Consider the following 23,471-nt stretch of genomic DNA (forward strand, 5'->3'; position numbering starts at 1 on the left):
TTGGGCAGGTGCAGTTCTGTGTGGGGTCACATTACAAACCTTATCACTTAAATAACCAGGTTTTTAAAATCTTCCCCCTCCCTTTCCAATCCCAGTTGTGTTTGGGGAAGTAAACTGTAAAGAGGCAAGAATTTTCTGTGTCATTGTTGGCTTGGCTTTTTTGCTAATCCAAATAATTTTATTTCAGTGATCTAGTGTATGGATTATCACCACCCCCTCCCATAATGCCCTTTTAAACAAACATTAGACTCTAGCTTAATTCTCTTGGTTAGGCATTAAGGTTTATAGTCACCAATGACATCCAGATGCAAATCCCTGTTCTGCTTTCATTCAGAGCAGAAACTTGAAGCTGATTTCTAAAATCCAGATGTCATCATCATTCCCAGTATGTTCAGCAGCCTTACTGCCTGCCTGTGGTGATGGTGATTTTGAAAGGGTTTGTAGTCAGACTGACTAAATACTGAAGGCTGCCTTCTTCATGAAACAAAATTCTGTTTTCTACTTTGCCTGTTATGTCCACTGTACAGAGCACTATGTGCAACACATTTTTCTGTTCTGAAGTTGCTGGTTCTTAATTTTCATCTTGTTTTATCTCTAAAAATATTACTAAAATATCATATAACAACAATAGGCCAGATAGACTCCCCCAAATGTGCTATTTTGCTGTGTTAGCATTCAAGAAGATAAAATCTATAAGAAAGAAAAATGACAAAATTCTGCATGTTTGAAAGAACAGAGGTGCCACCCTTTGGGGACCAAGTGCTTTTCGTGCAGCTGCTATGCTTCTCTTTCATCCCCACCCCATCCTCCCAGTGTCACAACTCTCTAATTCATTTTGTGCATGAATAATCAATAGCATTTTACATTTTCTGCATTTTGTATTAATTAATAGTGCCTGTAAGGTCTCTTTACAGTAATAATGCATCCTGTTTAATATCGTGTTTCTAGAAATTCCAGAAATGCATATAAAACCAGTGTACAGATACTTCTGCTTTAGAATACAAACCAGACACTAGCAGTATAGCTAAGATAATAGATTCTTCATTAATAGGTCTTGTGATTAATTATATGCCAGCAAGATTTTTTTTGCTCCTACATCTCCAGCTCATATTGTCTCCTTTAATATTTCTCTGGTATGGAAGGTGAAGGGCAAGGGGATAGCCCCAGGTCACTCACAGGGCAGTGATCAGAGGCTCAGATCTCTCAGTATAAGATATTGCACTGACATTTTAACCTGGCTCTTGCTAAGAAGAGCACAGAAGGGATAAAGTTGAGGATCTTTATCCCTTTTTCCTTTGCTTTCTGCTAAAGTTTGGATCTTTTCATGCTCATGCTATAGTGCTGGACTATTCTGTAGCTGCCTATATGGATCTGTTTCATCCCTGCTTCTGCAGCTGTCTATATGGATCTATGTTTCATCCCTGCTGATGACCTTTTTAGAAACAAGTTGTGATACCAAGTGAGAGACTTTCTGGGTTTTGGGTTGCTTAAAAATAAAAAAAAAGAGGAAAGAAAGAAAAAGTAAACTACTTACACTACACTCTATATACACGCTACCACATACATTGCTGCTACTGAAGTAAAGGTATTTAAAGATTAAGCTAACAAAGGCATGCATGCAGATTAGGATGTCAGCAGTTACATTTTGTATAGCTCCTTCATTCAGCTGTCTGGTACGTTTTCTTTAATTACATGATCACACAGACCCCTTTCAAATTCAGTGCTTGGGATGAGCCAGCTCTCAAGATGAATGAAGGTAATATAATGCCTCATTCCTGCCAGGGATTGGAAGGCACACGTGGAAAGACACAAAAGATGGCAGCAAGAGAGAGCCTGGGGGCATGAGTGTGGCAGTTGAATGTGCCCCTCAGAGATCAGCACAGAAGGTATAGAGGAGGCACCAGAGGGGTGGAGAAAGGCAAAGTTCATCTGTCCCCAGAGGGGCAAGAGAAGTTCTGGGAACTACAAAGCAGATACTGGAGGAATGCATTAACCTGTTATTTTCTAAGCTTCTAGAAGATGGCATGATGGCAAAAACATAAAAGGGTTTGTCAAGAATAATTATCTTGAACTGACAGCACCTGTCATAGAGGATAGATGGGAGGTAGATGTGATAGAGCTTGACTTTGATAAGGCTGTCTGTACTCTTTCTGCAGAACTGGAGAAATACAGCTTAGGTGTTATATTTTAGCAGGAAGAGAGCATAGGGAACTGAAAATTATATCCAAAGAATAGGTCTCAGTAGCTGGCCATAATGCAGGATTTTGCAGGCATCTGTCCTGAGTCTGTTACTCATCAGCATTTTCATTGCTGGGTTAGATGAAGGTGTCAGGATGGTATCACTTTGAATTCCCATATGACTACAGTGGCAGGGTATGTAATCACTTTAGGCACCAAGATTAGAATTCCACATTATTTTAAATTATAAAATTCAGTGTAGGAAAGTGTAATACGCTTTACTGACAAATGAAAAAAAAATTCAAAAGCAGAGATGGGGGTCACTGGCCAGGCAGCTTTGCAGAGAAGGGCTAGCAAGTCTAGCCTGGTGGCTTATGGGTGCAGCTGAACAAGGGTTATATCTGAAGGCTATGAAATCTCTCTTATTTAAAGTTTCTAGAAGCAGGTTGAGCCAAAATCTTTTGGGGGATGGTTCAGGTATGATTAATCTGCTTTACCACTTTGGGAGTTGATTTTTGGTGTGCCTTTATTGTTGTGTGTTTTGGTTTTTTGTCATTGTTTTTTGTGGTGATGATGGAGTTTTTGCACAGCCTTTTAGGATTTCTGTGATCTAGGGATGTTCTGGGCACTCAGAACTGTTGTTGGATCTGAATTCCTTCAGATGCTGTAGGTGTCATGCCTGAAACTACCCTTCTCAAACCCTTCTGTCTTTTGATACCCCTATCAAGAACATAGCAATACTACCTTGCTTCAGAACGTAATTTCATAACCATTTCTTTTGCTGATGGATGAGGCAGTTGTTGCCTCTTACTTCCACAGACATTCACCCCTTCATTTGTGCTGGTTTTTAGAGGTCTGCAGTAAGAGATTTCTTTATCATATGTCTGTGCAAGTATCTGTATTGGCATGGAGAAGGGGATGGCTGTTACTGGGAGCCAGCAGGCAGTAAAAGGAGGGCAACAGTATCACTTAAACGGGTCTAAGCAGAAATGTGTTGTGAAGATAAACCCATGAATGTTTGAGAAGCACCTATATACATGATGATGTCTGTAACCCTGTAAATAATCCTGAAGAAATCAATGCTTTTCTTTGGAGCAAAGTTTGAACACTGCACAGTAAATAATGCATCACCCCACACATTGAGAAAGGATGTGAAAAATAAGTATTTGAAGAGATGTTCATTAAGTGTGCACCATCTATCTGGCTCGCTGCATGAGGCAGGTGTTCCCTTGAAGTGGTCTGTAATTAAAGACTACATCAGTAACACAGATGAAGGAGAGGCTTGTCTGCCTCATCATTTCTCGACTTTGGAACATTAATGACATCCTTTCAATATTGTATATTAGTGTGTCTCTCCCAGTTCTGCCTTAATTAAGTTTCTTGTGAGCTCCAACACAGTGTCAAAGTGTTTCAAGTATTGTTTTCAACAAGGAACAGGTATTTTAGAAAATGTCATTTTAGGAATTAAAAACTCCTTATTTTTTCCATACCTTTCTTTACTGAGAGATGATTAAGGAATTCAGAGGGGAAAACAGGACATTTGCTCTTATGTACATGCACAATTCCAGTTCACCTATACTTTTTTTTAATGATACCAAGGGAGGCTATGAGGGAAGGAAACCAGTTAGCATTGTTTAAATCTGATCTAATGAAGAGAACACAAAATTTAGTAGACAGAACTTCTGTGCTTCTATGCGTACAGTATAGGTAACTGCATAGAGAAGAACTGCGTGAAAATTTTTGCTTTGGAGGGATATGAATTCATCCACATTCTACTCTGAATTCCAGCATCAAGATTTAAATGCAAATTGTTTTATTTTTCTCCTTGGGTAGTTTGACATGCTACAGATATATATGTCTAATTTTATTGCTTTTGCCTAATACTTTTAATTCTTGCTTTTCTTTCCTTGTGCATCCACCACAGATCGCATTCAATTGGGTAAGACACATTACTCTCCTTGAATACTGCCTCTGTGTTTGACAGGATTTGTTTTATGGGCTGTAAAGCAGTAACCTCTTCCCTTTCAGCATCATTATATAGAATAAAAGCATATGGTACTTGAACTGTTATGCCTCATTTTTACAGCATGGTGAGTGTAGAAAGAGAAGGATTGGACTGAGTGTTTGCCTTGAGTAGATTAGTCTCAAATTCAAATAATGAATGCATTCAAAAGACATTGGTCTTGGGAAAACCTACTGATATGTAATCCCATTCTCTCAACCATATTTTTTGTCAGAGGGTTGAACATGAGCAACAAAGAGTAAAAATTCTATTCAGCTGAGTTTTGTAAAGATTATATGAAGTATTTAATTACCTCCTCTTCAATTGAGCAAAAGTATCTTGGTCATGATTTTTTAAAAGCCTTGAGTCCTGGGGAAATTTCCAAGTTCTGAAGATGATAAAAGAGTTCTTTATACTTAGAGTTTGAGTTTATTGATTCTGTAAAGCAGTTGAATATATGATGAATTAGAAAACAATTTTATATGTACTCAAAGATTCCATAAGCGGTCTGGCTTTACATCAGTTCACCCTGAAGAGAGGCTGAACAGCCCTGAATGCCCTGCCAGTCCCTCTGGCCTTGTATCTTCAGTGCATGGAAAAGTTCAAGAGCATTTTTTCCATTCAGCTAAGTTATGCTAACAAGGACTCTTACTTCATTGAGTAAACTTCAAAGTACAGCACAGGTTGACCTTCTTAACTCACTCTGACATGAAACTAAAATGTAATATTTGCCCACCTCTGTCATGAAGGATCTCTTCTCTGCAGTGATCACCATCACTGTGATGACATGTATGTCTTTTTTTTGGGCTTGTACTAACAAACAGAAGATATTTGCACTGTTTCTATAACTTGCATTCTTACCTCTTTAGAGAAATTAAAATATGAACTCAAAAAATGTGCACTTAATATTTGGATTGTCTGTCATGTGCCATCTCTCAGCTTTGTGAATTTAATCTTCTGACTTAAACCTCTATATTTGGAATGTTTTGCTATTAGAAGAGGAGCAGTCTATGCTGAAATACTTCCAAACTCTATGTTTGCCTATTTGTTGTGTGCTACAAGACTAAAATTGCAAGGATGCTTGCTTAATTTAACAAGCATTGTTAAAGATTTGCTGCACTTGTGAAATGTTTGGGCTAATCTTTCATAAGTCTTAAAAATTATGTGAAAACTCGAACATGAAATATTTGCATTGTCTGCTGTCAGTTCTTGTCTATCTGATCTTAGCAGAAGCCTTAAAATATACACAACAGGAAACAGTTTGTATTAGAATTCATGTTCCACCTGCTTGCCAAATAGCTCTTCTATCCCTTCCCCACCCCATTTCTGAATCTTTAATCTGGGGAAAAAAAATCTGTGTATAGACTCAGTGCTGCTCTGATTTTGTATAGTTTAAAACAAACACACGTGCTGTTTGTATGAGAGCTTTATTTTTTTAATGCTATAATCATGCTTTGCTTGCAGCCAAGTGTTGGTGGCCCTTATAGTAAAGCTCTCCCTGTTCTCAGTCAGACCAGGCTGCAGCTGTCAGTCAACACTGAAAGTAGCAGTGCAGGGATTTTTGGAAAAAGACGCACTCTTGCAGCACACACTTTACTTAAAGCGCTCAGATCTAAACGTGCTTATGGAAAGTTCTTAAACTTCAAATGAAGGTTCTTATTTGGATCAGGTTTGATCCTTCCCAGGAGCGGGGAACAGGTGATGCTCTGAAAGCAGAGTTGGTGGCTCAGGTGGGAAAATTTGGCTCATGTAAGTCAAGCAGTCAGAGTGGGTGGCATCGGTAGGGCTAAAGGTGTGCAGCGTGATTTGGGGATCTTTGAGTAATGCAGAGGCGCCATCCTCTGCTTGCAACCTTCCAGTACTTCTGCTGCTGGGAAGTCTGAGGAGGGAAGTGTCACAAGGAGAGCTGGACGAGAGCTGTGTAAAATAGCTCCCTACGTTTGGGAAAGTTGAGGAGTGAAGGAGGAGGTGAAATGTCCTGGAGAGGTGTGGATAAGTGAGTGCTGCCTTTCTGGTTAAAGAAACCTCTTGTTTACGTAGCCAGTTGTGCAGGAGCTGTTTGAGATTGGGAGTCAGCTGAACCAGCTCTGCTGATGTGCACAAACCTGAAATATCCCTCCTGCTTAACACAGAGCTCATCCTGTGTCGCTGCAGGACAGAGAGGTGGCTCTCTGTGCCCCTCTCACGTGTCTCTGTCGATAACAGGGGGCTGTACCATTTAAATAGATTTTGTCAGGAGCTGTTTTGCATCATTCTTTTGAGCCCTATTGCAGGTCAGTTGACCTGAGAATGTGGTAGTAAGATCTTTAGTACTGAGAGTAAGCTGGAGTTTGACATCCCTTGCCATCAGGAGAGGAAGAACACCAACAATCTGGAAAATATGTGTATGTATATTTAAAGCTAAGTTTAAAAAATACACTATAATCATATTGGAAATTGGATTTTACAGCTTTTTTTTCTTATGTTTTGCTTTCATCCCACAGCTACTCTATTCGCCATTCCATAAGCATGCCTGCAATGAGGTAATGTGCTACCCACATTCTATGTGCTATGGTGATGTTCAACCGAGTAATGAGGGAGGATTTGCATACTTTGATCCTGATCCTGCAGTTTTTAGTTGGATGTGTAGTCTCACTTCAATCAATTAAGGTTATTCACGTAGATGAGGGCTGCAGGACAGGCTAGCTGTGGGTTTTTTCCATTTTAATTGTATTAACTGTTTAATCTCTTGTACAAGCCTTTGAGGAAATGAAGCAGTTCTGAGATGTATTTGGATAGCTGATTGTTATCAGGTTTGTATGACTGAAGCTGAAATTCAGTTGTTTTGCTGTCTCTAGAACATCATCCAAAGCCCATTAACGTCAGAGATGCTTTCCACTCCAACAGGCTTTGGATCACGCTCCTACAGAGGGATTTTACATGAGTGCTTTCATATTTTTAATGGCTATAATCACGCTTTACTTGACTGCAGCCAAATATTGATGTCTGTTCAAGTAAAGCTCTGACTGTTTTCAATAAAATTAGTATCCAGCTTTCTTTTTACTCCCTTGGCCTCTAAATACATCCCCACTCTGTGCCAAGCATGTGGGCAAAACAAACTCCCAGCTATATGATGGATGCTAATTAATTCAAATTCAGCAGGTGGGTAGTTTAAGGCAAGCATTCACCGATGTGACCTATGGGTCAAATATAAGTTATAAAACTCAGTTTCTCTCTCCTTTTGACCCTTCTTGCCCTGTGAAAAAATTTGTCATCTAAATAACAGAAACCAAAGTTGCATTATTTTCCCAACTGGCTTCTGTTTGCCCTTCCCTTAAATTTGGGTAATTTTAACGGAGGAAAAATTTAATTTTAATTTAGCCTGATGAGGGATATGATATAAATGTATTTGCAGAACCAGGAACTGTGCTGGACAACAGTGCCTGAGCTTCAGAGTCTGTGCTAATTACGAAGCACAATGTATGCTGTAAATGAGCTCTCAGGTGTCAAGCAAGGAGCAGAGAACCAGAAGAAGGTCCCCTTTACCCACTGTAGACTTGTCCAAGTCTCCTTTGTGCTGGGTGAACACAGAGAAAAGCTTAGCTTAGTCAGAGAGCACCTTAGGAACACAGTCTATCTAAAGTCTTTATCTTTAAAAGCAGCAGTCACAAAATCACAGAATAGGGGGTCAGGATTCCTCAAAGGCATTTGGGACCCACTTCCCATGTAGTTCTAATCTCCTTCTTCCCAGCCTTAGGACATTAAACTTGACATCTTTTTAATAATGTAGGTTATGAACTTGCTTATCAGCTGAAAAAAATGTTTATTTTTTTACAGCAACAATACAAATGGATAAAGCCATAGAAAAGCAGCATTACAGGCAGCATTGTCTGGTTGTTCTTCTGAGAACATGACAAATGTATCATAGATTAGGCAGGCCAGTTATCATTTGGTTTCAATTACTAGGCAGGTTCTGCTTTTGAAAATTTGTAGCTAAAAAACACTCATCCGATTACCATAATTGGATTTGACTGACAGAGCACAAGTGAGTGTTCATAGCCCTGTGCTGCCAGCCAGCCTTCATTCTGCCCTGGCAGTGCTGCCTGGTAAGAACTGATCAAACAGTGGCATTATCCCATGATGTTGGCAACTGACTCGTTTTCCTCCCTTCACCTTTTTCTTTTCTCCTAGGAATTCTCCAACTTTCAAATCGTTTGAGGAGAAGGTTGAAACCACTGTCACAAGCCTTAAGGTAAAGGTTAGGGACAGACTTGCATGGCTGTGTGTGTTGAAGTGTGACAGCTTAGTTGTCCCTATCATTTGTACAGGAGACTGATTGAATTTGTTCTATCAAGAATTTCATGGTAGTGCAAGAGCTCTAATGGAAAATGAAGGCAATATGCAAAGAAATTGTCTTTCTTTGCTTTGTTGCTACGAAATTATTTCTGCTGCCTGCCAAAGTTAGCAAGTGGTCTCAGAAATACCAAAAATAGTGGTGGTAAGGAGTGTCTGTTCCCACTCACCTCAATGTGTCATTCAGAAATGGAAGAAGGTAATTCGAACTGCACAGCTCTGAAGACCATTTCCTCTCAGTGATCTGCTTGAGGAGCCTGATCTTATTTTGTTGATTAAGCAAAGGTGTTCTAGAGGAGAGTATTTGTCATGCCAGCTCAGCCTGTTGTGTTCAGAGTGCTCTTAAATCATCCTTTAAGAAATCTGTAATTAAGCAGGACAATAGAGTAAGTTTTGAGTCTGAAATAATCCTCCACCTCTCATGAAACCTTCGGTGTCCATCTTTATTGGCAAACTCACTGACATTTTCTGAAACATTTTCTTTTTGTATTCTCTTTCTTTCATTTTCTTGTGCGAACGGAGTCATGGATCCAGTGTAGACTGTGGACAAACGGGAATGTCTCAGCATTGCTCCTCTTTTTCCCTGCCTCTGTTCCAAGGCTTCCAAGATTAGGAAGACCAGGGGATGGGGGGAGAAATCATGGAGTTACCCTTCAATTCTAGGATTTTGTTGTGGTCTCAAAACATGGAGAACTACCCAGAGAGGCCCCTGAAAAAAGAACAGCAGTAGTCTTATCATCTTCCTCCCAGCCCCCATATTAGCTACAAATCTTCAGTGGTCCTACAATGTTCTGCAGTCAGCCAAAACCAATGTTCAGATTTCATAACATTTAGATTTTATTTGCTCTTGGAGTTTGAACTTTAGTTGCAGCTTTCTTGGGAGAGTATACTAGTTCATTTTCCCCTGGAAATCAAACAGGACCAGGGTGCCTCATTCTTTTCAACTTTTCTGAAAATCTGAACTCTGATGAATTAAATGTTTTATTGAACTTTCAAGCTAGGGAAGCTGCTGTGCTAGCTAAAGAAACAGGATTACATAGGATTAACCCTTTGGAAACTTAGAACACAAAGTTCATTTAATTAAAATAATCTTCCTAAGCATTCAGTGGCTGAAAGGCTGAAAAAATGTCAGCTTGAGTTCTGCTGCAATTCTAGGAGGGAGTAAAAAGTTTTGTCCTATTTTCAGGCTTGAATCAACTTGGAGTGGACATATCAGCAAGCAAAGCCACAAAAGAATGTTCTCTTACGAAGACAGCCTAATCACGACAGCTTTGTCTCTTCGTCACTTAGTCTTGGTCATTTCCAAATCTTTAGATGCAGCTCCATCTTGGTTAGGAAAATTCTTTTTCAGAGATTTAGTCTTACTGATTTTTATTTTTAATACTTATTACAAATTCAGTGACCTGAAGCATTCTGGAAGTAGATGTGCAAGCACATTGGATATATTTCAGTAATGTATTTTGGTATCTATTCCTTGCCTTCCCCCATGAAAATGCTGCTGGCAGTTTTATATACCAGTATCTAGGTAGCTACAAATGCCTGAAGGGATTCAAGCTGCTGGGTTTGTCCTTTGGTTACTACATTCCTTCTGCTGTCCAAAATCCCAGTATGGTTTATGTATTTTGCGAGCAGCTGTGTTGCCATTGCTGGCATGTAGGCCACTTTACTCTGCAAATTAACCAGTTCATTTTAATATCCATCTCTAATCCAGCCTGCCTAGAACTGGAAAAAACAGTGAAACCAGTGTGAGCTACTCAGGTAAACAACCACATTGGGTTTACTGCTAGGGTCTAGGATCTTACCTGGCATCTACTTAGGGACTGGTTCCTTTAAGCATATGAGACATGCCACTGGCAGATTCTGTGATGGCAGCCTAGTTTAGAAATTGTGGAGTAAAGAAGCTCCTTTATTTGACTGGTTTTATAGCTGCTGTTCTTAGGAAAAACCCATCCCTATGTGTTCTCTGCCTGAACAGTTCCCTGCCCTCCATGGCCATGGGGTGGAATGGAAATGGGACTTGCTTCAATGTGAGCAGAGGAACTTTCTGTTGTGTCTTTGCCTTTTTTCAGACCAAGGTTGGTGGGACAAGCAACACAGGAGGCAGTTTCGAAGAAGTTCTCAGCTCTACAGCCCATGCCAGCGCTCAGAGCTCCCTTGCTGGCACCCGACTCCCTGAAAGTGAAGAAGAGCTTCAGTGTTAAAAAGCAGCCCCTCCTGAGCCCCACATGCCTCTCTTCAGAGACTTGCCCAGACAGTGATTTTCAGCTCTCCCTCACCACACAACTTGTGCAACAAGGTTTTGTCAGCTTTGGAAAATTGCTATCCTGTCCTTGTGTTGGAGAAATGTTTCCTCTCCCTATTTCTATTTTAGATGAGCCATTTTATCACCAGGTACTTTGTACATCATCAAAACCACATGCAAGTCACTGGCTATAATGCACTAAATTCTGTGTTAAGTGACTAAAATAGTTTCCAGCTACATATGACTTCCCTCCTAACAATCTCCCAGTCTCCGTTTCTTATTTATTTTGGTTTACTCTTTTCTATCCGTTGGTTTCTGGCTTCCCTCTCAGTGCCACATCAGACAGATGGACCTAGAGCTGTTGCAAAGCATTCAACTGCCAGCAGTAGCCCATACACCAGCTGTCTACCATCCATACCAGGTGCCCCTTGCTCAGGAGTGTTGGTACATGATCTATTTCCTAACAGAATTAAAATCACTTACTGTCACAAGAAGTTGTTTCTCCTTCACTGATACAGTCTGGCATTGCCCTATGCCCATTAGGCAGCAGAGTTAAGGAGGGCAGGAAGAGCCACCTGGTTATTCATACAGAAACTGAACCTATCACAGCTGCTGATTTCATATGGTCATTTTGGCTGGAAAAGTTTGAGTTTCAAAATGTGCACCATTGCTTGCTCTCTTGGGTGTGGTAAGACGCAGCAATGAAATTAATTACAAAATCAAGTGGAGTGGAGGGAATGTCTAGTTTTCTTGCCTATCTTCCCCTCAAAACCAAGGGAAGATGTATTTGTGAGCCTCAGTCAACATACAGCCTTAAGTGAAAGAATACAAACCCAGCATTTGGCTTCAGACGTGCCATAGGTTAGAGAGCTCCTGCCTTCAGAGCTGCTAGCGTAGACCCTGTTACCTGAGAATACGCAGGATAAGAACTCCACTTTTGGTGTCAAATGTTGTTGTGCTTCGCTCCAGGATGCAGTTCCACCAACCGCATTGTATCTGCTCAATCGCCAAGAGCCAGATGTCTCTCAGCTTTGGTTCAGCATGTTTTCGGAATTGCATTCCTTTAACATTTTTTCCAAGGAAAGCGTGGCACGTTTGTGACACTATCTCGCTGTGCAGTGAGCACGTGTTGGTCCGCATGGTGCGTTGCTCAGCTCACCAGACACTGAGGTGGGCGCAATGTTATCAGTAAACAGGATGGAAAAGAGCCTGGCTACTTTGAAAATGGGTGCATTTTTTGAGCATACGCCAAAGCTTCAAATCAGTGTTAGTGAGTTTGACATTACCAACTGCTTAAATTTTTGTGAGAAAACATGGCTTTAAGTGATTTTCCTTTTCTCTTGTGTGGCTTTTGTTAGTTTTTATGAAGTTGGAAGTCCTTTTGTAATGTTCTATTGGACATAAGTTAACTTTGGACATTTATATCACATGCCTCTTTAGTGTGATTTCTAGCATGGAAGCAAATCTAATTGTTTTTCTAGTATTCTTGTGACAATTTTCTAGCTTATTTTACGTGGTTTGGTGCATAAATGTGAATTTACTTAAAATGGAAGATATTAATGGACAACTTAGTTTGTGTAAATGAAGTTCTTGATATTAAAAATAAATCTCTTACTCTTTTACCCTTTGTTATGTTTTAATTCTGTGTATACCAGTAGTACTAAGCAGCCTGGTCTAGTGGAAGGTCCCTGTCACTGCCAAGAGAGTTAGAACTAAATGATCTTTAAGGTCCCTTCTAACTCAAACCACCCTATGATTACTGTGCATGGGGTTCCACACTCTGTCCCCTCGATCCCCTGCAGAATGGGGAAGCCTCTTGCTGTGCTGCAGGAATGGCCTGTTCCTGCTTAGGGCAGTATTTGTGCTGGGTGTGATTCTACCAAACATCTCTTCAAGGCCACTTTTCTGGTTTGTCAAGAATGTTCTCGGTTCTGCCCTTCGATGCATCTGTAGCTCTTTCACACTCATCACTCAGTGCAAGCTAATGGAGACTATGATTTGAGTGCATCTAGGTGGAAGAAAAATGCTGATGAAAGCTCAGTGGGCCCCACTCCATCCCTCTTTGCAGTGTGGCAATCTTTTGCCAAGAACCACTAATCAGCTCAGCAAAGTCCAACCTGTTCTTCCAGGGTTTGCACAGGGCTCATCTCACATCTCCTCTGAACCAGACCAATACACCGCAGATTTTGTGCACTGTGCCAGCCATTGAGGCAAGAAGCTCCCAGCATCTCTGCACAGCACTCTGTGCTCTAGGAAAGGCACCAGCTGCAGAGCGCTTTGTGAGCTTCAGTCAAAGCATCTCCTGGGTCACGGTGCCTGAAAAGGTGTGTTCAGCTACATTACCTACCTTTAAAGGGTATGACAATTGAATTTCGTTTTATGCTGCTTCATTTGACACGAGGCAGAAGACAGAGAACTCCAGGTCTCTACCACGTAACTTTTCCACGTGCAGATTTTGCTTATTTGGTAATCATGGCATTGCCCTTATCTCCAGCTGTGCAGAACTCAACAGTTGGGTGTGCAGACACTGGCCCCACTGTGCCATTCAGCACCACCACAGTGTTACTTCACTATCATTCTGTACTTCTACATTAGCATTACTACCTCTGCTAGAAACTCATTTACAGCAGAACTGGTACCAGTGTGTGACAGCTTGAAGAAGGGAGAAAGCTTTATGTGACTGTACAGGCTTCTGCATTAGATTGCACAAACTCCAAAGGTCCCTTTCAACCTCAGGGATTCTGTGATTATCAATTGCCTGTGAAGGTGAGGGGGAGTGAGGAATACAGACCTTATGGAAATACTGGCACCATTCCCCGATACAACACATGAACAGGGGAAAAGCTGTATGAAACAAGGAAGATACAGAGAAAATATAATTAATGGGATTACCGGTTTTATCCACCATCACTTAAGGCTTATGCACTCCAAAGAAATCTCATCTCTAAGCTTAGTCGAGAGCTTCTACAGACACCTGTTCACTGGTCTCGCTTCTGTGTAGCGCTGAGTGGATATTAACCCATTTTGAAGGTACTTAAGTCCATACATATTTAGAAATCACGGAACAAGACCACCTGCCCCACACAGTGCATTACATGAACAGATTAGATTGCAATCAACTGATTTTTAAATGTACCTGAATTTCCCCAGTGGAGAATCTATTTGTAACTGAGACTGCATTAATCAGAGGCTGATTAAAAAGAAGGAAAAACCCAAATATACTAATTAATTCTAAGTATTTGTTCCCTGACACAACCGCTGATCTGGGAGGCAGCTACACTACCTGCTCCTCTCTAAGTGGTCCTGGGATTCTCACAGTGAATGCACAGGAAAAAAAATCTGCCAGCAGAATCAGTGACATTATAGGAGGAAAAATAATGACCAGAATATAAACCAAAGTATTTATTATGGCTACAGCATTTAGGAACACCTCAGGAATGTGGATGAGATGTGGCAGCTATTCTTTTTTTCCTTTCTGTATTAATCAGAGATACAAGCTGGAGTATTTCTGGGTGAACAAACTTTCCTGCAAAACAAAAGAAAGGGAAGGTTAATGAAAAATGCTCTCATTTTGCCACGTGTGAAAGGCTGGCATTGGAACGAAAGCAGCAGTGTCACTTTAGGCTCAGAATAAATGTCAAATTATTCTTTTAAGAAAGTGAATGCTCTCAGTTCAAGCTAACTATGGAGTAAGAGTAGTTACATCCCTTCTCCCCAAAAAACTTGTATTTTGTGCTCTATTAAGACACTTAAGAGCTTTAAAAGGGATGCACCCTGACCAAGATAATCTGGTATTACACATTGTGCTACAGGAAACCATTCCTATTACAGGTGCAGTTAGGGTATATGCTGTAGAATCTACTCAGACACCAGCTCAATTTAAGTTGTTGAGTTCTGGTAGGGGAGCAAAGATGTCAGTTAGAAAATAAAGCAGCCCAGCTTCGTCATGTTGTCCTTTTTTTCCTTCACTAATCAAAGTATTAAATTTACCACAGAGATTATTATTCCCCTGAGGAGTTACCAAAGTATAAACGGGACTTGTCAGAGACTCTGTTTGGTGACTGCTGGTCCTCTTATCCCTAGAATTTGTCCATCCCTAGTTTTTTTACCAGGACAGGATGAGTTAGTTACGGTCCTCCTCTGGTGTTCAACTCCCTTGCCAAAATTATAAAGATGATTATTTTACCTATCTCTGCTTTCAACTACCAGTTTATTTTGCAAAGGATGAAAAGCAGTGGATGGAATAAAAAGTAACACAGTTGCACCTTAACCATTTCCCTGAGGTGGTTCTCACAGGAACCCTGGGCTGGTCACACAGCTCATGTGGGGATAACAAATTCTACTTCACTGGTCCCTGAAACATTGACAGAGTAGGAACAAGCTGCTGTCAGAGCATCGGTGAACACTGAAGACTCCTTTATGAACCAACCCTCTGATGTTTCAGGGAGATCCTTATACACATGCAAGTGTAATGAAAGCTGAGCCTCTCTCTAGGTAAAAAGTGACGTAAAAGGAATTTGGCATAAATGAAATTCATGTTTAATACCTACGGATAAATGTCAGGTATGTTCACACTCCATTAAGTTTCCCCAGAAATATTAGGGGACTTGAGCAATGAGTAAAATAACTAGTTGCTCTGAATGTCTGTCAGAAAAAAAAAATCAATTTATATATTTCATTTATGAAAGAGGAAAAAAAGATGTCCAAATGTCATACCAGAAGTTGAATCAAAAAAATCCTGCAGTCTGCCAGGTGTGTTTTCCAACTCTTCGTACTCAAATGCTTGCAGTACCATCTCACACTGATCCAACTCCTTTACAAACCTGGCCTCTGCAGTAGACTGGTTTTCATATTCCTGAAAAGACGTGCAGTTGTAAGAAAATAATTTTGCTACTCTGAAACAGAACATTAAAATCTCTTTTTAGATCTAGAATTTTCTTCAGTAGTACAAGCCACTCCAGAAATATTCAGCGCAGTTATGTCTTTGACTTTGTTTTTACAAACACACTGGTCAGCAAAACCCTTGAAGTATGTGCCAATTTTATATTAAATGCAGTGGGACTAAGAACACAATTCTTTTGCATAATCTAACTCTAAACATACCAATTGTTTCAGCTGAATCAGGGATGATATGGAGGCAACTCTGCATGACACACAAGTTAAATAACAGGTTCCACTTAAAAATATTTTACATATAAAGATTATTTCAGGCCTGGCTAAGGCTATGAATTACCACAGTGTGTGCTTACGCATTGTCACCACCTATTTCTAAGACCTATTTTACACTTTTCTCACCACTTGCTGTTTCTATATGCAGTTTTTCTTTATATTTCTCCTGTGATTCCTGCCTAATCTTTTTGGTCTAATCTGTCTGAGCTGCTTATGTCCTTATGTCTCTCCTAGGAGATAGGAAGGGGAGTGGTTAAAGGGTGTCCTCCCCTTCAGACTTTCAGTCCTTATCTCTCTGCTATCTTTTCCCTCTCTACAGTATCTATTAATCATTGGTATATGAGTGATTCACATTTCTAGTCAACTTGAACAATTTTGCTGTCATTTGCTTCCATTGATGTCTGCAGACAGGTCTGGCATTTCATTTTCTCTTTTCCAAATCTATTGCACTGTATGTGATGTCTCATCAGCAAGTCTTCCTGACTACTGACTTCCAAAACCAACCCCATAAAGATGTTTTTTTTCTGTGCAGATTACCATCACCTTGATACCATTGGCAGGTCTGACCCCATTCATCATCATCACCACCACCATTAATCACACCAAAGTCTTAAGTACACACTGGGCCCATCTGTGCTCCCAGATCCACAGAATCTGTGGACCACAGCACTTCTGCAGAGAAGAGCAGCACAAGAAGAGGTTTTCCTACTGACCACAGAACATGGCATTCCTTTCTGCATCTTAAGACAGCAACTGTGGTCTGAGTGTCATTCACAGTAGTAATATCCTGGCTTTGTAATTCCAGCACAGTGACGCTCAGATAAACGTGACAGTCATTTCCTTGTCTTCCATACTATTAGGAGCTTGTTCTTAGGCTTATTACTTTACCTTTGAAGTCAAAAATCCAGATTTCGATAGCCATGTTGATTCATTTACTATTCTACTGGGATTTCAATGTACTTTGAATTTTCAGTTACATTTTCATAATTATTTTAGTAATAAATTTCATTTCAGTGTTTTCATCTTATTTTTCTCTTTTCAACCTGAGCTTTGTCTCATTTTTAAATTGCTTAAATTCTACATATTTTCTTAAGTCTATTTATTTCTACTCTATTTTTTTATAATCTATTTTGCCGGGCGGAAGAGTCCACCAAAGACAACAAACTCTTGGCAGCACAAAGGAGAACTTCAGGAAAAGAAGTAGGGCTGTTCACCTGTAAAAGTAGGTCCCACCTCCAACAATTAAGTAGGAGTACCAATCTGTTGCCAACCTCTTTGTGCTATACAACCCACCAGATGTTATTCACACCTCAGCTCACATTGCCCTTAAGAAACATCAGCTATTACATGTGCAACTGTGCACAGTGCTGAAACAACCACTGTTTCCTCTCCACAGGTGGTTAAGGCTCTGAAATAACACTATACTTTGGAAAAACACTAGCTGGTCTCTCCAACACCACAGGCCATCTTTTAAAAATCATTCCCATGCTTTTGCACTTGAGAATAAAAAAAGCAGGACAGAGCTGAAATGTGCTGACTCATTTACTTTAATGTTTTTTCAGAAGTATTTGGGATTAAGTTACAAAGTGAAAATGTATCTGAGGGATCTTCCTGCTGCCTCTCTCCCCTACACAACACTGTCCAAAGCAGCAGTCCTTGTAAAGCTGAAAGGCAAAGAGAGACAGAGACACAGGCAGAGCAGTGCAGGAAGGACTTGCTAAGAGTGTCAAGAGATCAGCACTATTCAGCTCTGGTCCATAAGCACCTTCACTCACAAAATCATAGGGAAATGCTTCTGGCTAGCTGAGAGCAGAGTAGCACACCAAGTTATCACAAGCTTCTCATTTTCCATAGCTCTTTTCTCCTTAAGAAACAACTAGTTGTTCCATGTTGGAACCCTGGATTCAGAAAATTTAGGTTTATGGGATACGGTAATATACATGTAACAAGATGGAGTTCTTCTTCTTTCTTCCTTCTTCTTCACAAGCCTGGGTGATCTAGTATTGGTTCAAAAAACCCGCAGTGCAGAACATGAATGATTAGTTACTGGATTTTAAGTAAAAATAAATTAGCTGGCATTCCATAATTGGGTAGTATGGGCTTTAAAAGGCCTTGGAAGGTAGAACTCGGGGGCCATTTCCACCTTGTTAACTTAGAGGCACATTCTGTGCAGCTGTGCCATAGATAAGAAACAATAAACATCTGAGTCAGAAGAAAAGCTCAGCATCTCCTGTGTTTTAATCCAAACTCTGAGTAAAAGAACTTGTAAAGCAAAGGCAAAGAAAAAAGGAACAGAAATGGAAAATTTAATAGTTCCACTTCAAACAACACTAGAGGAACTCCATGTGAATGGTAGATTTTTAGGTTACCCCCTCTGCTATGTGGGTTGCACTCATGCTAATGTATTGCAGACTCAGTGCCAATAAATAATCCTGAAGGTAGAAACAAAGGCCAAATTATCAAAAGTGTGCATGTATTAAATTATGGTTACTGAGAATGATGAAAAGCTAACATGCTGAAGAACTGACTCCATATTGAACCAGCTCTTACACAGTCACAGGAGAAGACTGAGACCAGCAAAGAAAAAAAAGTAGTTATACAGCACTAACCTTATCTATCAAAACCTCATTTTCCTCAATTGTAACAGTTTCTCAAGGGAGAAGGAACCAGTGCTCCCTAAAAAAATGCACATACATTAATTGCCAGATCTGATGATGTTGATTGACCCTCTTTACCTTAAAATATAGCTCTGAAAGACCATTCCCACTGCCTGTTTCACCACACAACAACAACAGGAAAAAACAAACAAACAAACCGCTAAACCCAAAACAAAACCACAAACAGGGTGTTGCAGCAAAAGGCAGAAATTGGATGCAAATATCTGGAATTTAAATACACTCTAAATGGAAAACAGTATGAATACAATATACAGAGTCAGGTCACGGAGTCCAAGAAACATAGAATCCATTGTTTGCAGCAGTATGTGAACGAGAGGTTGTGGATACACTTCCCCTCATGCGACCGTATGTCAGGAGGAGATAAAGCACAGTAATTATAATCTCTAATTGTTTGGAAATAATCTAATCATCCCTCATTTGCAATTATAAAAGTTCTTATCAGTTAACATCATGGGTTCACTTAAAAATGGTTAAATCACCTTCAAACACAAAAGATACTTCCTAATACAAACTTTTAAGGAACCCAAGACCAGAAATCTCTGGTGTTTGTAGAAAAGCGCTGCTTTCTGTCACATTTAAGTTTAAACTTTAGTTAACTTAATCATTTTAATTTACAACTAAGTATCTTGGTCTAATGGGCTTCATTATAAAGAAATGAAAGACACAGAAATTACTTGCATAAAAAGCAGAAAATAATCCACAGCACCCTCACCTCCCATTATTTTTTTTCCTGTATTAAAAGCTGCAAATGGCCAGATATGAACAAAAGTGATAATGTAATAAAAAAATCAGATTTATATCCAGAGTAGAGGATAAACCCTTCCTTCAGCTGTACAAACCAAGCCCTGGACAGGTTCATCTGGAACTCTGAGAGGCCAGGGCAGAAGCTGGTTATATGGTCCAGGGTTTCTGTTTGAAAAGGATCCTGAAATGACCGTGACTCATACTGGTTATCTTCTAAGCAAGTAAATCGCACTTTCTTCAGGTCAAAATAAGAGATGGCACAGTTTCACAGGTACATGGGAAGAAGAGAATGGGACACCCTGAATTTTAACATGGGATTAAAAAAATGCAAGCTTACTTCCCAGAGTTCATAGATTTCTTTTCTGAGGTCCTCAGATAGAAGCTGGGTCAGTTGTTGCATAGCTGTCTGAAAAAAAAAAAAAAGCCATTTACATTTATCTATTTTCTGGGCAACATTTTTATCATTATCTTTTCTGAATAATTATCTAATTGTTACCAAGTTAGCAGAAACATCTACTACACAACATATTATTGTATTGTTTAGGCATGGCAGGAGATGGCTACAGCTCTGGCCAACGCCAAGGTGGTGGCACCTCTGGGATAACATATTTAAGGAGGGGAAAATCCCTGTGCAACTGCACCCAGAGGGAGAAGCGAGAAGTGAAAGGAAGATCTCTGCAGATAGCAGGGTTAGTGAAGAAGGAGAAGGTGCTTCAGATACCAGAGCAGAGATTCTCCTGCACCCCGTGAGGAAGAGCCCCTGCAGCCCTACAGAGGAGCAGAGATCCACCTGCAGCCCCTGGAGGTCCATGGTGGAGCAGACATCCACCTGGAGCCCATGGAGGATTCGAAGCAGGGGGATGCCCAAAGGAGGCTGTGACCCTGTAGGAAGCCTGCACTGGAGCAGGCTCCTGGCAGAACTTGTGACTCCAGAAATTGTTATGCACATTCTTTGTGTTCTCCCAGCTGATCAGTGTCATTTCTGTGCCATCTCTACTGTTCTCCCAGTAACAGGAAGGGCTGCTTCTGAAACAACCAACATCACAGGCGAGACAAAGATTTTGTGCCATGATTGTTTCTCCACTTCAAATTCAGGATGATAGAGTGTCACAATATGGTTCCCCATTGCTTGCCACCACTGAAGCATCAAGGTCTCATTCCTTACACCTCTTTCCAGCTCTGGCACTCCTCAGATTTCAAGGTTAGGTGGCTAAAATGACTTACCTGGCAAAAACCTCTACTCCAAACAACACCCTACCTCCTCCAAAAAAAAATCCGAAACTTTTTTTAATCAGATTTATTTTCTGCTGCCGTAGTGTTGGTGAGACTCACTGGTTAAAGTTACTGCACAAGCAGCAAACTTCAGAGCCAGCCCAACGTCAGCTGTAGAGCAAACAGAAAAAGGGAGAACTCTGCAGTGCAAGCAGAGTGTTGATAACTCACCTCAAGCCACCTCCTGAAGTGGCTACCCATAGTCTATTTTTACTACGAAGTATTTCAGAGTCATCCCAAATGTTTAATGCTTTACTCTCCTTCCCACAAAGTCAACAGCGAAGTCCTCACTGACTGAAATGGGAGCAGAAGGAGCTGCAAATACTTAAGAAAGCTTCTTAAACATACCTAGACATCAAAATATCTTTTTCCTTGCCTAAATTAACGTAAGAATTCTCTCTAGACTGAAGCTGAAGGCTGATCCTCAGTGACACAACCACCTTTAGAGGCTCCCAGGAAAGAGTTTTCTTCTGTTCAGTGTTTTGAACCTCTTTGAAGAGGGTAACAAAACACTTCAGTGATTATTCCCCTGCCTTTTATGCTTATCTGTTTAAAACTAGGGGCTGGGGGGCCATAACTAAGTCTAGGAGTAAGCTGTTAGCTAAGAAACTGGAAATTAAAGATCTAAGGTGCATTTGGCATTCTTGAAGTACTATCTTTACTGTCTGTAATTTTGGTGGTTTTTTCAATATACTTCCTAGTGTGTTCTTACACTGAACACAAAAAGCCTCTGAAGAGTTTCTGAGGCATGACATTGCCCTCTAGCTGTGGCTACAGAAGTGGTTTATATTTTCTTCAAATAATGCCACAAACCAAAAACACCAACTGAACAGTTTGGATAAGTGCAAGACCAAAAATAAAGTGTCTCTAGGCATGTGGCACTCAAAGAATCACAACAACAACGAAGACACCTGCATCTGGGGTTCTGTGCAAAAGGTTTAAATAAAGTCTCTGTCAACCTCATGATGTGGCACCACACAAACGATCTGACATGAACTGTCATCCATCCTACTCAGTGCACCTACTCCCTGCTCCTCGCCTCTTGGTAAGGCTGCTGAACATGACTAATTCAGGCTACCAAAACTGCAGCTAGTTGGGGAATAAATGGCCAAGGTGAAGATTACTTCAAAGATTCTTCCGTAACCTTGTACTTGGTGACGTTACAGATGCGAAAACCACAATGAGACGGGAGGTCTACTTGGTTGTGGCAGGCTTGTCCAATGCCAATGGCAGTATTAGTATTGCCTAAAGTGTTCCTTCACCACCACCAGAACATGAAAACACATAGAATGCTCTGCAGCTGTGGCTTCACACCTTATGTTCATACCTCTTCTCGCCTGTGTTTCTCCTCTTTTGGGATATTATCTGCAGGAGCAATATCTCCAACAATGCATTCAGCCATATCATGAACCAAAGCTAATCGTATGCATCTGACAAGAAACAGAGACAGAATAATTAGTTTTTCAGCATTCTAAGTCTAAAACTTATTCAAAATGCTAAGAGACTGCAGAATTTATCCCCCTTCATATACTCTAAAGGTTGGTTGGAGCTTTTCTTAAACTTAATGTAACATTTTTCACTTTTTTGTTAGGGTTGTAGTTTCCACCTAGACATGATTTTGATTTCTGATTTCTAGTCCCTACTGCTTGTAAATGTAGATTTAAGTATAAATACACTGTGTACCAGAGCATAACATTCAAAAGTAATGTACTTAGCTCTTGTACACTTGGCTTTTGGAGATGTTGTGGTAATTAACTACATTATACACTTCATGTTTTTCCTGCAACAGGTAGAAGGTAATCTGATTGGAGCCATCCCAAATTCAGTATACAATTTGTCACTCACAGCTCTGTAGCTATACCAGTCTATGGCAGAATACTCAGAAAGCCTTCCTTGAGCTTTCTCTGCTATGCCAGAGGAGTTCTGTGGCTCCTTACTGTTGCTGAGTGCTCATTCAGTCTGTCAAAATTCACATGGTCTATCGCTCTGACGTGGCTGTCTATTGCTTCACACTGTTTTTTAACAAGGGTCTTCAGGTTGTTTATTTACTGCCTGAAAGAAGAGCAGCTTCGACCCACTGCACTAAGGACTTGCCTCAGCACTCTCAGTTTAGCAATTAAAGTTTTTAGCCCCTTTCAGTTCTCCAGGTAAACAGGACCCTGCCCACAGGATGCAGGGAAGAGGCAAAAGGCTTTCAAATTCCTTCAGTGTGATTTAAAAGCTCTTACTCGGGACGACAGCTTCTTTCAGCATTTTGTTTGCAGCTCTCCCACAATACTAACACATGGTTGTGATAACCAGAGGCAGTCTCACCTGTCCTTGTTAAGGTTTTTATCTTCAGTCACCAAAGCCATCATCGCCATCCTGTACATATGATCGGAGACGCTCTCTGGGTTTCCCACGTTCCTGTACACCCATCCTGTCCGCGGTACTCTCTGTGCCAGTGTCACAGAACCACACAATCAATTAGGTCGGAAAAGGCCGCAGAGATCATCAGGTCCAACCTCTGACCGGATACCACCGTATCCACCAGACCATGGCACTGGAAAGGTTAAACCCGCTGCTTTTGCAGGCCCTCCTTTCAGAGACACCGGTGGAAATTCCGCCGCACCGTGACCTCCACGCTCCGGAGAGCTTTGATGCTCCCGGCGAGCCCCTGCCCCGAGGCCCAGCCCGGGCCCCCCAAGGCAGGAGCACGGCCCAGCCGCAGCCCCGGCCCCGCCGGCCGCGCCGCGCTGGCACAACCGAGCGGAAGCCGCAGCTGACGCCGGCCTCTGCCCGCCGCGGCCACGCTGCCAGCCCGGGGACAGCGGGGGAACCCGGCCCAGCGCCCCGGCCCGGCCCCAGCCCCCGC

At 41.0% G+C, this 23,471-nt stretch overlaps 2 protein-coding genes across 4 annotated transcripts in view; one reads left to right on the forward strand and one right to left on the reverse strand.

Moving 5' to 3' along the window:
* TPD52L1 (TPD52 like 1) overlaps positions 1-12,376 on the forward strand; it is a 49,135-nt gene extending 36,759 nt beyond the window's left edge. The window contains exons 5-8 of one of the 3 annotated variants that reach the window (XM_042016531.1): positions 4,103-4,117; positions 6,664-6,702; positions 8,351-8,411; positions 10,582-12,376. In XM_042016531.1, coding sequence (XP_041872465.1) covers positions 4,103-4,117; positions 6,664-6,702; positions 8,351-8,411; positions 10,582-10,713 — 247 coding nt within the window. In that variant the 3' untranslated portion in view covers positions 10,714-12,376. The other 2 variants (XM_042016533.1, XM_042016532.1) reach the window with 2 other exon arrangements.
* A 1,767-nt stretch (positions 12,377-14,143) lies between these two features.
* The window catches only part of HDDC2 (HD domain containing 2), a 34,591-nt gene continuing 25,263 nt past the window's right edge, over positions 14,144-23,471 (reverse strand). The window contains exons 5-9 of the mRNA XM_042016535.1: positions 22,931-23,050; positions 21,945-22,047; positions 19,683-19,751; positions 15,471-15,609; positions 14,144-14,280 (exon numbers count right to left, since the gene is read on the reverse strand). Of these exons, the coding sequence (XP_041872469.1) occupies positions 14,186-14,280; positions 15,471-15,609; positions 19,683-19,751; positions 21,945-22,047; positions 22,931-22,989 (465 nt within the window). The 5' untranslated portion in view covers positions 22,990-23,050 and the 3' untranslated portion in view covers positions 14,144-14,185. The remainder of the gene's footprint in view (positions 14,281-15,470; positions 15,610-19,682; positions 19,752-21,944; positions 22,048-22,930; positions 23,051-23,471) is intronic.

Source organism: Corvus kubaryi, unplaced genomic scaffold (genome assembly GCF_017639235.1).
Source record: "Corvus kubaryi isolate FWS band 111438036 unplaced genomic scaffold, C.kubaryi_AGA036_p1.0 split3-73, whole genome shotgun sequence".
NCBI classification, from domain to species: domain Eukaryota; kingdom Metazoa; phylum Chordata; class Aves; order Passeriformes; family Corvidae; genus Corvus; species Corvus kubaryi.